We start from the raw sequence: 13,584 nt of genomic DNA on the forward strand, positions 1-13,584 counted from the left end.
GGCTTGTGTTTGTCATGGTGTTCTTGCAAAACTAGTATTAGACCTTTTAATCCAATGCTATGTCACAGCTTGATTTTTTCGTATAAGCTGAACAATGAGAAACCCAGACATAAGCCACATCATCCGCATCATATAGTATTAGCTCAGCCAGCAACACCCCCTTTCTTCATCCTTCATGCTATTTCCAAATGCCCAATTTGATCATCAAACATCGCTCTGCCATAATCACTCGACCTGTCTCATTCTCAAGCTCGGAACAAGAAAAGCCTCTATCAAAACACGCGGCAGTAAATTACAGATACAGATAGGTGTGTGTGTGTGTGTGGGTTGAGGTTTTTGAAGTTTGAATAATGTACATGTAATCGGGTGAAGCATAAGGGGGGCTGGCCAGGGCGGTGGGAGTCATCTCAGCGGGAGTGTGTTGTTGAGAAAATTGTCATCAAACCACGACAGCCTGTCTTTCTGTACTGCCGGATGACAGTCACAGACGGGCATCTTGCGAAGCCTGGCCAAATGTAGCCACCCCATATACCTCCCCCCTCACCCCCGTCCTCCCCTCTTGCCCCGTCCCCCCTCTCCAATTTTCGATCGTCGTCATTTCTCATCCATCTCCCTCCCACCCAACCCCTCAAAGAGCAGCCTTAACCTGCTGCACCCCCCCAGCACCACCCCCAACCGCAGCCGCAACATCCCCCAGCATAGGATCCTTATTCCCGCCCTCCTGCCCAGGAGCAGTCATAATCTCCCCGCCCAGCTCCCTCATCCTCTGCTCCGCCTCCATAGCCGCAAACTGCTGGTCCTCGCCGTACGCCAGAGCCCAGGGGACACCGACCAGTATCGCGCTCACGCTCAGCGCCCAGGCAGACCTCCCCGCAAAGGTCACGACAGATTTGATGGTCGAGGTGGTGGCCTCGTATTTGGCATGCACCCAGGAGCGGGTGGTCGGGGGGATGATGTCTTTCAGGGCGGCGAGACGCTCGGCGAGGGTCTCGGCTGTGGGGTCGTAGTGGGAGTCGGTTGAGATTTCGGAGTCTGGACGACGACGAAGCGTTAGCGAGGGCACGTGGGAGGGCGGAAGCAGAGTGGGAAAGGGGAGGGAATGGGAAAGGGGAAGAACAAACCAGTATCAGTGAAATCCTCCTCGTCCTCATCAGGCCCGACCTGGGCGTGTTGGAAGTGCTCGTCCTCTACTTCTGTGAGTTGGACCATTTTGGCTTTATGTGGCCTATATGCCTTCCTTGTAGGAAAGAGAGAAAAGTGTTTCGATTTATAGGTTTGCGCAAAGAAAGGTTGCGCAAAAGAGCCGTCGATTGGTTGTTTGTTGCTGTGGTGGTGGTTGATGATGGAATACAACAAATAAATTCAAGGCGGGCGGCGGAAGCGGGACCAAAAGCTTTCTCTGCCGACCTTCTTTTTCGCACCAAAAAAGCACCAAGGATATGACGGACTTGCTCTGCTTGAAAAGTGGATGGGCTAAGCCTATTTCGGACTGCGCAAAGAAAATGTGGGGTAGCGGCCAATTGGGTGTTGTGTTTTCTCTGGTGAAGCTCAGCAACGGTTTTGTTCTTCGAGGGAAAATCTGGATTCTCTTTAAAGGCTTGATATTGATTGCCTTCCTGTCATCATTTATTCGTTCACAATGTCCTAAACTCATAAGGTATCAACTACACTATTATTAACCATTATGTACCACCTACTTATCACCTCCGCTGTCTGATTATCCCCTTGCCCTCCCCTCCCAATCTCCCGTAAATACCTCGTCAAAAAAAGTATAGGCATTGCCAAAACAAAAACAAAAAAGCCAAAACGCTACTGAAGCCTATCCATTCACTCTACCGGTTCACAGTCCCTTCTGCGAACCGGATGCGAGGCTTCGGTGGAGGCACTCTAGGGGTATCATCATCCTCGCTGTCGCTCTCTTCCGGTTCACGAGACATTCCCAGAGCCGCCTCTCGTCTCCTCCGCTCCGCTGCCGTCTCAGCCACCTCCTCACCCGCCCGACTGCCGCTAGGAACACCACGCAAAGCTTCCAATCTCCTCTTCTTTTCCACCTCCGTCTCGGAAGCTTCCTTGCTCGATGGTCTTGATCCACCGCTAGATCCGCTCGACCGCTCTGGCCCAGGGGAAGTCGCCTGCGGCTTTGAGCTGGCCCCGGCCGCAGGAGACGCCGAGTTCTTCCTGCTCGCCCCTGGCTGACCCGGAGCCGAGACCTTGATCTGTGGCTGGGGATCGCGCTTAGCAACTGTCTTGAGTTCCTGCGACGCCGACGACTTGTCAACAACATCGCGGCGTGTGTTCTTGTCCAGCTTCTGCATCTCCACGAGGAAATCCTCCTTCGTCATGCGGCGACCGACTCCACCAACAGTGAACCGGATATGCTTGTCGTCCTTTTCATCTTCCTCTTCTTCCGGAGTCTTCTTCTTCGCAGATGCCTCGCCAGCCTGCGATCGTCCAAACGCAGCACTAGCCCACCTGCTGAGATTGGGCCTCTGTGAGTAACCCTGTGTTCCTTCTCCCGAAGGGCCTGCCTTGCCTTGATCGCCTTGAGACTTTGGCGTGGATAGATCGTACTTCTTGACGACCTCGCCGTCTTCATTTTCAACAATAATCTGCCAGTGGTGTTAACTCTTGGTCTTGATGTCAGATCACGCAGGTAAACTTACAGTTGTACCATATTGGAAAGCACGGGCCGGCTCGCCCTTCCGAGTTGTTTTTTCCTTCTCCTTTCTCTTGGCGAGTTCTTCCTCTCGCCAGTTGGCCACCCGATGCTTCAGGGCATTGTAGCTCCATCCCGAAGGTCCGGCCTCGGATTCCAACTTTGACTTCAGGTCCTTGGCATGTTCCGCAACGTTGTTACCGCTCTGCGATGGATGCACCGCCAGGACGTCGCCGTCGGCGTTCTCAATGATGATATTGTCACCTTCGTTGTACACTTCGATAGGATTGCGGTGCTCGTCTCCGGGAGTGCCCATGTTAGGCGAGCCAGCACGGGTAGAGTCGCCAGAAGCCTGATGATGTCGTTCATGCGGGGTGGGGGATCTCGCCGCACGCTCGTCCACGGGCGTGATCTGCATAGAGTCCTGTTGTGCGTCATGAGGTTGGGCAGGGCTTTGGGCTACGGGCGGGAGGGGTGTTTGTCCTTCACTCGGGGTGCGGCGTTGAGGGAAGATGGCTGATTGACTGATAGGTCCTCCTGGGCCAATTCCATCATCCCACATCTTTTTCCTCCGTTTCGCAGACCTGGACGACGGTCTACTGTTCTGACGACTGCCGTTCTGCTTCTCGTTGTTTTCGTCTTCCCGTACACGACGCAAGAAGTTATTTGGGTAGCCGATAGGTGGCAACGTTCCTGGAGGATAATCCGGCATCTTGAGCTCTTCGCCATCTGTATCAGACATAGTTCTGGCTTGAGAGCGCGATGTTGATGTGATGCGAGGTAACCTCGACATCCAGGTAGGCCCATCCTCGTTGGCCTGTGTGTAAGACATGGTGATGCTGAGCGTGTTGATATGCTTGCCCAGAGTAAACACGGCAATCGAAGAGCCGTGCACAATGATGGAGGCAACAACAAGGAATGCAACAATGGGCCAGACAACTCTGATCAAATCGTAATGAGGCGATCCAGGATCGGGAAGCTTGGTTAATGGGACTGGACTTTCCGATTCAAGCTCTGCCCGAGCCAGCATGGCCACAAAAACAGCACCCACACCAATGGGGCCAAAGTGGCCTGCAAAAAGCGCTTCACGCCACGTTTTCAGGTCGGGAATAATAGGTTTGAGAGCCATCATGATAGGGATTCGTCGGAACAGAATGACGAATACGGCGAGCACTACCAGCCTCCAGGCGTAGAGTCCAATGGCGTGATCGTTGAAATCTTCCCAGGGAATGATGGTTCCGAAGTAGATGAAGTAGGTCAAGTTGATCAGCAAATCGATAACGTTGGAGACGTGAGAGTCCTCGGTCTTTTGCGTAAACCAACCATCGTTTGAGAAGCCCACACCTGCTGCAAAGCCAACCAGCAAATCGTCGAGACCCAGGATACTGCCAGAGCCAGCAGCGAACAGCGCCAAAACGAAGTAGAATACCAAGAAGCTCTCCCTGTCGATCAGATCGTGCTTTTCTGCGTACTTGATGCCGTGACGGGCCATATATCCGATGATGAAACCGTAAATCGCACCAAAGATGCACTCATACAAGACGGTGTACAAGAACCAGTGCTTGAGAGCCACCTTGGCGTTCAGCTTGTCGTGAATCAGATATAATGCCAGATAGACAAATGGGAAGGCCATGCCGTCGTTGCAGCCAGACTCTGCCGAGAGGAGATCTCTCAAATGCTTCGGCACCCTCTTGGCGAACTTGCCCTTGCCGACAACAGACGAGGCCAGAACTGGATCAGTAGCCGTGACACAGGCGGCCACCACCAGGCTTTCGATCCAGTTCAATGGTGGAACCAACCACATGATAAACACACTCGTGATGAGCCAGCCGAAGAGCATGACCGGGATAAGCAGTAGTGTGACGGATTTCCAGTGTTTTTCCATGTAGAACTTGGGCAACTCGACGCCCACAGCGAAACATTGCACTACCAGAACGATTCGAGAAAACTCGATGGTGATGATATCGACGCTATCCCAGTCTTTCGTAGGATTTATGACATTGGCGACGTGAGGCCCAAAGATGATGCCGCATAGCGTAGCAACTGTGGCCTCGCCAATGTACATGCGCTCCTTGATGACGGAGGAGCATAGCATGAAAATGGTGGTGAAGCCTCCCAGAATGAGGTAAATCAGGTGTGGACCTGTGACCGAGAGGTGATCCCAGACCATCTTGAATGGCGGGTAGCCGACGACCGGCTAAAAGTCGACCGGGAATTCGTGATGTCGGAGGTGATGAAGATGTAAACCTCCACTGTATAGCAGTGCTGTTGATGAATTTGTTGTAGAGAGCGAGGTGAACTCAATGACCTCAGCAGTTCATAAGTCACGAGCTGCCGAACAGACGCGGTTGTTGCTCGTCGTTTCTAGGACTGAGGCGATTGGACTTGACTCGTCCAAGCACAGGCCAAAATATGAGCTAGGTCAAAAGAGCGAGTAACCTTGCGAGTCGATGACTTGTCCGGCGCGTCTGGGGCGTCTTGTAGTAGGATGACAGAAGAAGGTGTAAAAAGAAAACAAAAAAGAACTTTTCCTCTTTTCCTCGTTGCCTTGGCGGCACGTTCAAAGTCAATAGCCACGCTCGGAAGCTGGGAAAGAGGGTCCAGGTCCGGCCGACGAGGGATCGAAGGTTTGGAAGGAGCGTAATCAAGTCGAAAACGGCGACCAAACGTTGAGAGAGCGATCCAATGCGCCTTGGGGTATCGGTAAAAGTATTTATGAACTGAAGAGAACGAAAAGCACCCATGGCTTAGCTTTATAGTCTATCCAACCCAGACGACACTTGCTCAAATCTTGGGGATAGCCTACCAGGATCCTTGCCACGCAGCTTACTAGTGCCGGGTTGTGGTTATGGATGTGGCGGTTTGTTCTTTTTTGGTGGGCCCTCAAGGTTCCAACAAATCAACCACACTTCGGGAAATCGGCTACAAAAGCTACCCTGTGTATGATGCCGTCTATCCCAGCTATCACAAGCTGCGTCATAGAAGCATTGAACAGCCTCCAAAAGAGCCCAAGTTTTGGACATAAATAAAGAGAGAGCGGAATCCCCGATGCCCTTCAGCGAGTTTGATCTGGTGTAAGCCCGGAGTGTAACAACGGACCAGATGTCGATTGCTTCTCATCCGAGATTTCGCTCGGGCGCATTCAAACTCACAAGTGGCTTACTCACAGCCCTACCCATACCAACCAAGTGTCTCAATCCCCCTCGATAGCCCGCCGTTGACTGCTGTGTGACCTCCGTCCGCGGCGCCGCAGGCGGAAGACGATTTCGAAAGTTGCCAATTACAGAAACACCTGCATCCTAAGCGTCGGGCTCCAATTCCAGCAGGTTGGTGAGATGTCTCAGGATTTAGGCGAAGTCATTCGCATCCAGCAGCAGCCGAAGCTGCAGAATTCCGGTGACGGCTGGGCATTTCTGTCGTCGTCGTCGTGAAACCCTTTCCGCCAAGTTGTGCCCAGGGATGCCCAGCCCTCGTTCCACGAACCATCTTTCAGAAGAAAAGGCTTGAGTGGTCTTAGCTTTTGCTTGTCCACGGGCAAGCTCTTTTGCCAATGCTGAGCATGCTTGGCTCTTCCCTGCGTGCCAAGAACAAAGAATAGCTCAACAACCACAGAGCAAAAGATCACGAGAAGAACGCCTTTCGAGACGGTTTGCATGTAAATGCGGAAATGGCGGTGTCTGCACTGGTTGTAGTTGAATTCTGAATTCTGGAAGCAGGTCACAAGGTCATGGCTGGTGCGGAGAAAATCCAATTGTCCAACCACATCCCATGATGTGGATGAAGGTGCATGCACAGACCACATCTTATTATCCCGACGTTCTCAGACTTCAAACCCTCACTCACTGTTTCAAAAAATTTGTATGTACGGTTCTTGAGCCATTGCTTCCATTGGTGAATGTCTTGCCGTGATGGGTGTAAGAGAAATCCAGGTGTGAGACGAAACATGTGGCTTCTAGTCTAGTAGAGCATGTTTGACTCAGTTTGCTATCACCATTGTTGGGGTCTGAATGTCGTATTACCGATGGTGAATGGTGATTTGGGGCTGATGGAGCTGAATGATAAGGGTGAAGCATTGAGGCTGGTATCTTTGGACTTGAAGAATACGAACACTGGGCTTTGTGTACTCGGACTCCAATTTGAGAAGACAAGGGTTACCGGTGAAATAAGGGTTAGGGTTATAGTGCACAAGTTGGTTGTTGCACACACACAAGATTGTTCCCCTGGGTAAGTGGGGCCGGGCCCTGATCTCATGCGCACGAGCAGCCCCCCGCGTTTGCAAGTCAGCGCTTTTCCAAGACGCGAAGCGCCAAAGCGAGACGCGCTCCGGAAAGAAAGGCTGATCCGCGTGCCTTCCATCCAATACCAAGCCCAAATGGAGCAGCCCCAGACATTTTGAACCTGGATTTTCAGACACGACTTTGCCCTGAGTGGCTTCGCTCTGTATATGCCTGGTCTTACCAGTCATCTCCTCCATCGAGCACTCCCAACCCTCGAGAGGATTCCCGTACTGTCCGCACGTTGTGTCCCGAAGTTTCGGGCCTATGTGCACTCGGCTCGGCTAACCCCTCAACAACCTCGCCCTCCGCAAGCCACGCCTGTATCAACAGCAACAAAGCCGACGCCGACGACAACCGCCACAATGGGAATGTTTGAGAGGGCCACCGCCGCCGCTGCGAACCAGCAGTCGCAGAACTCGTCTCGTAATGCTAGTCTCAAGAAGCAGCTATTCCCCTCGAGTAGTCCGAATCCAGTCTCGACGTCGACTGCTAAGGTAGATGAGATGTTCCTCAGAGCCAGCCAGCAACCACCACCAGCACACCGTCCATCCCAGTTCTCGAGTACCACGAACCCTTTGAACAGCCAATCGTCCAACATCTCCCGCCCTCCTGTCACCAACCCCAAATCCAATACTCTCTCATCCATCTGTTCAACAAACGGGTCTTTTGCGGACAAGGTAGAAGTGATCCACATTGCGGATGACACCCCGCCACCACAGAACTTCACAAATGAGTGGGACTTGGACGAGGACGACTTTAGCGATGAGATCGACTTGGATTGGGAAGCCCCCTCTGCTCTGCCAGAAATCCCCCGTGCTCCACCGAAGAGTACCCCCCAGAAATCCGACCTGCCCATCCCGACGAGCGAGGCCACCTTGACGTCATGGCCCGACTCTTCTCCTTCACATTTTGCTCCCCCTCGAGCTCGAGCCCAGCCAGCCCCGCAAGCCCCGGCACCGAAACGAGAGTACCCATACCACGCCCAGCAGGCCCCCGAGGTTGTCAAAAAGCCCAAGAGAGAGCTTCCGCCGGCGTGGAAGAAGGAGCAGGCCATCACCATTGAAGATGGGGAAGCCCATGATCACTGCGGCATCAGCGAGGCGACCCCTGACGCAAAGCCCAAGGCCACTTCCTTTTGGGATGCAACCGCCAGTGCTGTAAAGGCTCAGAAGAAACAGCTCAAGACGCAGCAGAAGGGACCTGGCGGTGGCAAGCCGGTCACTGACGACGTATCCTGGGATGATGTGCACGATGCTGTGGATCAACATGTGAAAGCAAGCAAGTCTTCCAACGCAAAGGCTGCCGCTATCCAGCTGAGCCAAGAGCAGCGTCATGTCAAGAATCTTGTTGTGGAAAAAGGCCAGAGTGTGTTCTTCACTGGTCCGGCCGGTACAGGAAAGTCGGTCTTGATGCGATCCATCATCACCGACCTCAAAAAGAAGTACGCCCGCGACCCAGAAAAGCTTGCTGTGACGGCGTCTACCGGCCTGGCTGCTTGCAATATTGGCGGTATCACGCTCCACAGTTTCTCGGGTATCGGTCTGGGCAAAGAGGACGTCAACACCTTGGTCAAGAAGATCAGGCGGAATCCCAAGGCCAAGAATCGATGGATCAAGACAAAGACGCTTATCATTGACGAGATTTCGATGGTGGACAGTGACCTTTTCGACAAGCTTTCTCAGATTGGTAGGATTCTACGCAACAATGGACGTCCATGGGGTGGTATCCAACTGGTCATTACGGGCGATTTCTTCCAATTGCCTCCGGTGCCTGAAGGTGGCCGGGAGCACAGGTTTGCTTTTGATGCTGCTACTTGGAGTCTGTCAATCGACCATACCATTGGTTTAACCGAAGTGTTTCGACAAAGGGATCCTGGTAAGAGGCTCTGTCTAAAGTGATTTGAATAAAACGCTTACCGGAGTCACAGGATTTGCCGAAATGCTCAACGAAATGCGGTTGGGGAAAATCAGCGACAAGACAGTGAAAAACTTCCAGGCCCTGAAGCGACCTCTTACCTTCAGTGATGGCATCCAGGTTACCGAACTGTTTGTCACCCCTCTTGTAGAAACTCTGGCCAGTTTGTTAACGACTCGGTTTAGGTTCCCCACCAGAAGCGAGGTAGAGCGGTCTAATAAAGCCCGCCTGGACTCTCTAAAAGGGTCGCCTCACACTTTCCAAGCTGCCGACCAGAGTACACTTCCCGAGAACGTTCGGGAAAAGCTCTTTTCCAACATGATGGCACCTCCTACGCTCGATCTGAAGAAGGGGGCTCAAGTCATGTTAATCAAGAACATGGACGAGACTCTAGTCAACGGATCTCTTGGGACCGTGGAAGGATTTGCCACCGAAGATCAGTTTGGTATCGACAATGGTCTTGAAGATGAGTCTGACACCAAGAAGCGAGTCCGCGCTTTTACCAGTGCGCTTGAGAACAACAAGAACGCTGTCAAGTACCCTGTAGTCAGGTTCCACGCTGTGGACGGGTCACAGCGCGTTCTTCTCTGCGTCCCTGAAGAATGGAAGGTGGAGCTTCCCAATGGAGAGGTGCAGGCATCCCGGAAGCAGCTTCCCCTGATTTTGGCATGGGCCCTTTCAATTCACAAAGCTCAGGGTCAGACCATGGAGCGTGTCAAGGTTGACCTGAACAAGATTTTCGAGAAGGGGCAAGCGTACGTCGCGCTCAGTCGTGCCACCACGCAGGAGGGCCTGCAGGTGCTCAACTTTAACAAGACCAAGGTGATGGCACATCCGCGTGTTATCAATTTTTACAATAGTTTGTATGGAGCGGACGTGGCGGTGAAGAAAAAAACGGGGAGGTTGGACGACTTTGCCTATCAGAAGCCGGCGGTTGCTGCTCCAGCGAAACCGGCTCTGGCGAAACCTGCGGCTGCTCCGGCGGCTACTACACAGCGGCGGGCACCTGTGTATGATGATTTTGATGCGGATGAGGAAGAGGCCATGGCCTCTTTTGGGTGATTTATGCAAGATGGTTGGCCTGTCAGGGTTGGAGTAAGAAGATTGGCATGGCATGGCGTTTTCTTTTTGGGAGAGGTTTGGAAGCATTGTGATAAATAGGTTGTCTGGGCATGTATTCATTTTGAGTAGTCTTTTTTCCATTGGGGGGGTTAGGACATCACAGCTCGACAGCTTTTGGGGGGGGGTAACATTAGGAAGGAGGGATGTATGATGATGGAACGGGGACAACTTGGGAGATGCCCTGGGGGAATAAGAAGCTCCTATGGGTATGAAAGGGAGATTTGTAAGTCTGAAGTATCAATTATGAGAAGGGCACTGAAGACAAAGTAGTAGCTATTTTGTGTGTGTGTTTATCTGCTTGGCATCTATAAGATGTGGTGTTTAATGGAATAAAGACCAGGCCTGCTTTGTTTGTTCCTTGTTTGTGCCTTTCTAGAACATTTTGACCCGGAAGCATGGGAAGGCAAACTTGCATGAGACTGAGTTGTGCAGTTTGGTCTCACAAAACGATTCAGGGACCGTATAACGGTTGCACGACAGAGGGTGTGTCGTCCCCGTGTCGCGGGGTTTTAAAAGGTTTGGGGGTGGGGAGGTGCCCCGCGTTCTTCTGCAGGTGGTGTGTGCATTTTTTAGGTCTTGGCAGAACAGCGGAAGGGGGCCTGGGCTCGGCCGATTATTTGTAACTGGATCTGAATTTATCGATTAAGAAAGCAAAACGAACTGTCAACGGGGGAAAGTTGCGACGACCACCACCACCACCATCACCTACCGACTTGGGGAAGAAATTAAGGTCCCGTGCAAGCAGGACAGCGGGACAGTGGGCACAAACTTTCACCTACTGCACACACACAAAACAAATTCGGTGGGAGAGAGAGAAAGATATCAGACCGACTAAACGATTCTCCTTCAACAACCGACCGACCAGCCCAATAATCGAGTTCCCCCCTCCAGAAAAAAAAAAAAAAGGACTTTAAAATCCAGTTCACGAAAACACCACCCCAACCCCGAGGGTCACGAACCCAACATCCACCACCCCAAAGGCTCGCCCATCCATCATGGCCGAGTTTATTGGCCTCCAGATGCTGGTTACCCTCAGGGGAAACCCGCAGCCGGTCAGGATCCGGGGGACGGTCAGCGGTGTGGAGGCTGGGAATAGTTTGACGTTGAGCAATGGTACGTTTCCCCCCTCTTTTACTCCCCTTTGTGATGGTTGCTGATATTATTCGCAACAGTGTGGTTCCTCCAGACAAACGAGTGGAAACCCCAGCTCAGCATCTCGGCGAGCGAAATCCTCGATTTGAGTCACGATCCGAGTCAATACGCCCCTCGTCAGCCGGTGGTGCCCGTGCCTGTTTTCAAGCAAGAACCGCCGGTTAAAATCAAACAGGGACATGAACCTGCCGTGTTTATCGACCCTGCGATTGTTGCTGTGGGGAAGAGGCCTTCGGTTTCGAGTACTGGGCCGGGGAAGGTGGTTGTTCCTGTTGTTGTGGACAGAGATGCGACGCCTACACGGACAGTGAAGCAGTTTCATGCTCAGGCTCAGGGACTGGAGTCGGATGAGGATGGGGCTGTGGGGGGGGATGCGGTTTTGGAGTATGGGCAGGTTGCTGGTGGGGGGAGGGGGAAGAAGACGCGACCGCCGAGGAAGCAGAGGGTGAACAAGTTGAGTCAGGAGGCTACTGGGGAGGTTGAGTCGTCGCCTCAGCCGACGGTGAAGACGGCGGGGAAGGGGAAGGGGTGGAGGCAGACGCCTATGCTGCAGAGCACGCCGAGCTTTCAGCCTTTTAACTCGTTGAAGAAGGTTACCAAGGGTGGGAGGGCGACGGCGGATAATAATGGGTGGGCTTCGGAGGATGTGACGGATGTGCAGGAGATGGGGGATTTCGACTTTGAGACCGGGTTGGCCAAGTTTGATAAGCAGAACCTGTTTGAGCAGATGAGGAAGGAGGATGTGGTGGATGAGGCGGATAGGTTGGTGTCGCATAACCGGATTCCGAAACCGAAGCCGGGCACGGCGGGGGGCAAGAATTTGCATTATTCGGAGAATGTGCTGGATCACCACCAGAAGACGTTTACGCCGACGATACTCAAGCCGAGTAGGGAGAAACTCATACCCAAGGAGCCGAGCAATGATTTCTGGAACAGCGAGGCGGATGATGGGGCTATGAATGGGAGTGAGAAGCTGAGCGATAGGGCTACGGTTATGGGGAGCAGGCAAGGGTCACGGAGGGGAGAGGGGAAGATGGCGTCGAGCAGGAGGAGTCAGTCGCGGAAGGCGAGCGCTGTGCCGGGACAGCCTGGAGGCGGCCCTAGCAGGGTCAATTCTGGTGTAAGCCATTATCATCACCGCACGTCGTCTCTTAAGGGGAGCAGGCCGAGCAGCCGTCTTTCGTCACGGACTGCGGTCGGGGGAGGCAGTGGGATGTCTGTCATTGCTGACAAGAGAAAGCAACAGCTCTCGGCTACGGCTGCTACTAATGCACATCACGCCCCGCATCAGGGGTTGTATGTCCTGCCGTCTAACCGACGAATCGAGACGATCTCGGCGCTGCAGATGTTGAATCTGGAGAACATTGCTCATAATGAGATTGGGCTGACGGAGGAGATGATGACGGAGAATGCCGGGAGGGGTTTGGCGGAGGTGGTTGTTGGGACGGTGCTAGCTGACCCAGCGATCAAGGTTAGGCAGGGGAGCATCATTGATGCTGCCACTGGGGTCTTGCCCCCTCCTACTGTGGTGGTGTTGGCTGGAAACAACAAGAGCGGCAGCCGAGCTGTTGCCGCGGCGAGACACCTCAGAAACAAGGGAATCAATGTTTTGGTCTGTGTGGTTGGGTTGGAGAGAGGGGAGAGGGACCTGCTGGAGGAGGTGAGGCAGCAGGTCAGGCTGTACAAGACCTTGGGGGGGAGGGTGTTTGCCAAGGGAGAGTTCTTTGAGCACATCAGGAAGATTAGCATACCCATGCTGACGATTGACACGCCGAGGACGAGCCTGGGTAGTCTGGCCAACCCAGCGCCGGTGATGCTGATTGTGGATGCGCTGTTGGGGTTGGCGATCAGCTTTGAGGAGCTGAGGAATGGGGACCAGGCGACGGTGTATGAGTTGGTGGAGTGGGCGAACAGGAACGAGGCTTTTGTGCTGGCGGTGGATGTGCCTACTGGTGTTGATCCGAGCTCTGGGATGGTGAGCGTGGTCGATGGGAACAGGCTCTACGTCAAGCCCAGATATGTGGTGTCGATGGGGGCGCCGAAGAAGGGGTTGTTGGAGGCGATGGTGGCGGCTGATATCAATGAGGGGGAGGATGATATTGCTGTGGCTTCTGCGGTGCCGGACTCGGGGGAGGCGAGTTTGGCGTTGGACGATGCTGTCAGTGAGTGGAGGTTGTTTTTGGTGGATATGGGGTTGGGGCCGGCGGTTTGGAAGAAGGCGGGGACGAAGATGAGAAAGGGGGTGGACTTTGGGGAGAGGTGGGTGTTGGAGATGAAGTATAGGGGATTGAATGGGACGAATAGTGGTCCCGAGGGGGATCCTGAGGAGGGGGAGATTTGAAATGTGGGGGGGGGCGGTGGTATATCCAACATCAGGGGCGGCGTGGCTGGCTTATCACGAGAGCGTTTGAAGCGAGTTTGGAAGTCTTTTTATTCAGCATTTTGGGAGGCGTTAATGTGTCT

At 53.3% G+C, this 13,584-nt stretch overlaps 5 protein-coding genes across 5 annotated transcripts; 2 read left to right on the forward strand and 3 right to left on the reverse strand.

Annotated features, from left to right (window-relative positions):
- Positions 1-11: 11 nt before the first annotated feature.
- TOM22 (mitochondrial import receptor protein) lies at positions 12-1,209 on the reverse strand (the record flags this gene model as incomplete). The annotated part of the gene is made up of 2 exons (XM_062882200.1): positions 12-1,032; positions 1,122-1,209. 2 exons carry the CDS (start codon positions 1,207-1,209, stop codon positions 629-631), a joined length of 492 nt encoding a protein of 163 aa, XP_062728214.1. The 3' UTR covers positions 12-628.
- A 623-nt stretch (positions 1,210-1,832) lies between these two features.
- Positions 1,833-4,826, reverse strand: CNH1 (Na+/H+ antiporter; the record flags this gene model as incomplete). The annotated part of the gene is made up of 2 exons (XM_062882201.1): positions 1,833-2,609; positions 2,664-4,826. The coding sequence occupies 2 exons, from the start codon at positions 4,824-4,826 to the stop codon at positions 1,833-1,835; spliced, it is 2,940 nt and encodes a 979-aa protein (XP_062728215.1).
- Positions 4,827-4,980: 154 nt separating this feature from the next.
- QC761_0106200 (uncharacterized protein) lies at positions 4,981-6,377 on the reverse strand (the record flags this gene model as incomplete). Its single annotated transcript, XM_062873172.1, has 2 exons — positions 5,183-6,377; positions 4,981-5,026 (listed from the first exon to the last, which is right to left on the reverse strand). Exons 1-2 carry the CDS (start codon positions 5,398-5,400, stop codon positions 4,981-4,983), a joined length of 264 nt encoding a protein of 87 aa, XP_062728216.1. The 5' UTR covers positions 5,401-6,377.
- Positions 6,378-6,921: 544 nt separating this feature from the next.
- PIF1 (DNA helicase) lies at positions 6,922-10,224 on the forward strand. The gene is made up of 3 exons (XM_062882202.1): positions 6,922-8,808; positions 8,861-8,978; positions 9,033-10,224. The coding sequence occupies exons 1-3, from the start codon at positions 7,101-7,103 to the stop codon at positions 9,907-9,909; spliced, it is 2,703 nt and encodes a 900-aa protein (XP_062728217.1). The 5' UTR covers positions 6,922-7,100; the 3' UTR covers positions 9,910-10,224.
- Positions 10,225-10,579: 355 nt separating this feature from the next.
- On the forward strand, positions 10,580-13,462 carry EDC3 (enhancer of mRNA decapping; the record flags this gene model as incomplete). The annotated part of the gene is made up of 2 exons (XM_062882203.1): positions 10,580-11,082; positions 11,142-13,462. The coding sequence occupies exons 1-2, from the start codon at positions 10,965-10,967 to the stop codon at positions 13,460-13,462; spliced, it is 2,439 nt and encodes an 812-aa protein (XP_062728218.1). The 5' UTR covers positions 10,580-10,964.
- Between the last annotated feature and the right edge of the window lie 122 nt (positions 13,463-13,584).

The sequence above is a fragment of the Podospora bellae-mahoneyi genome, chromosome 7 (genome assembly GCF_035222275.1).
Source record: "Podospora bellae-mahoneyi strain CBS 112042 chromosome 7, whole genome shotgun sequence".
Lineage (NCBI taxonomy): Eukaryota > Fungi > Ascomycota > Sordariomycetes > Sordariales > Podosporaceae > Podospora > Podospora bellae-mahoneyi.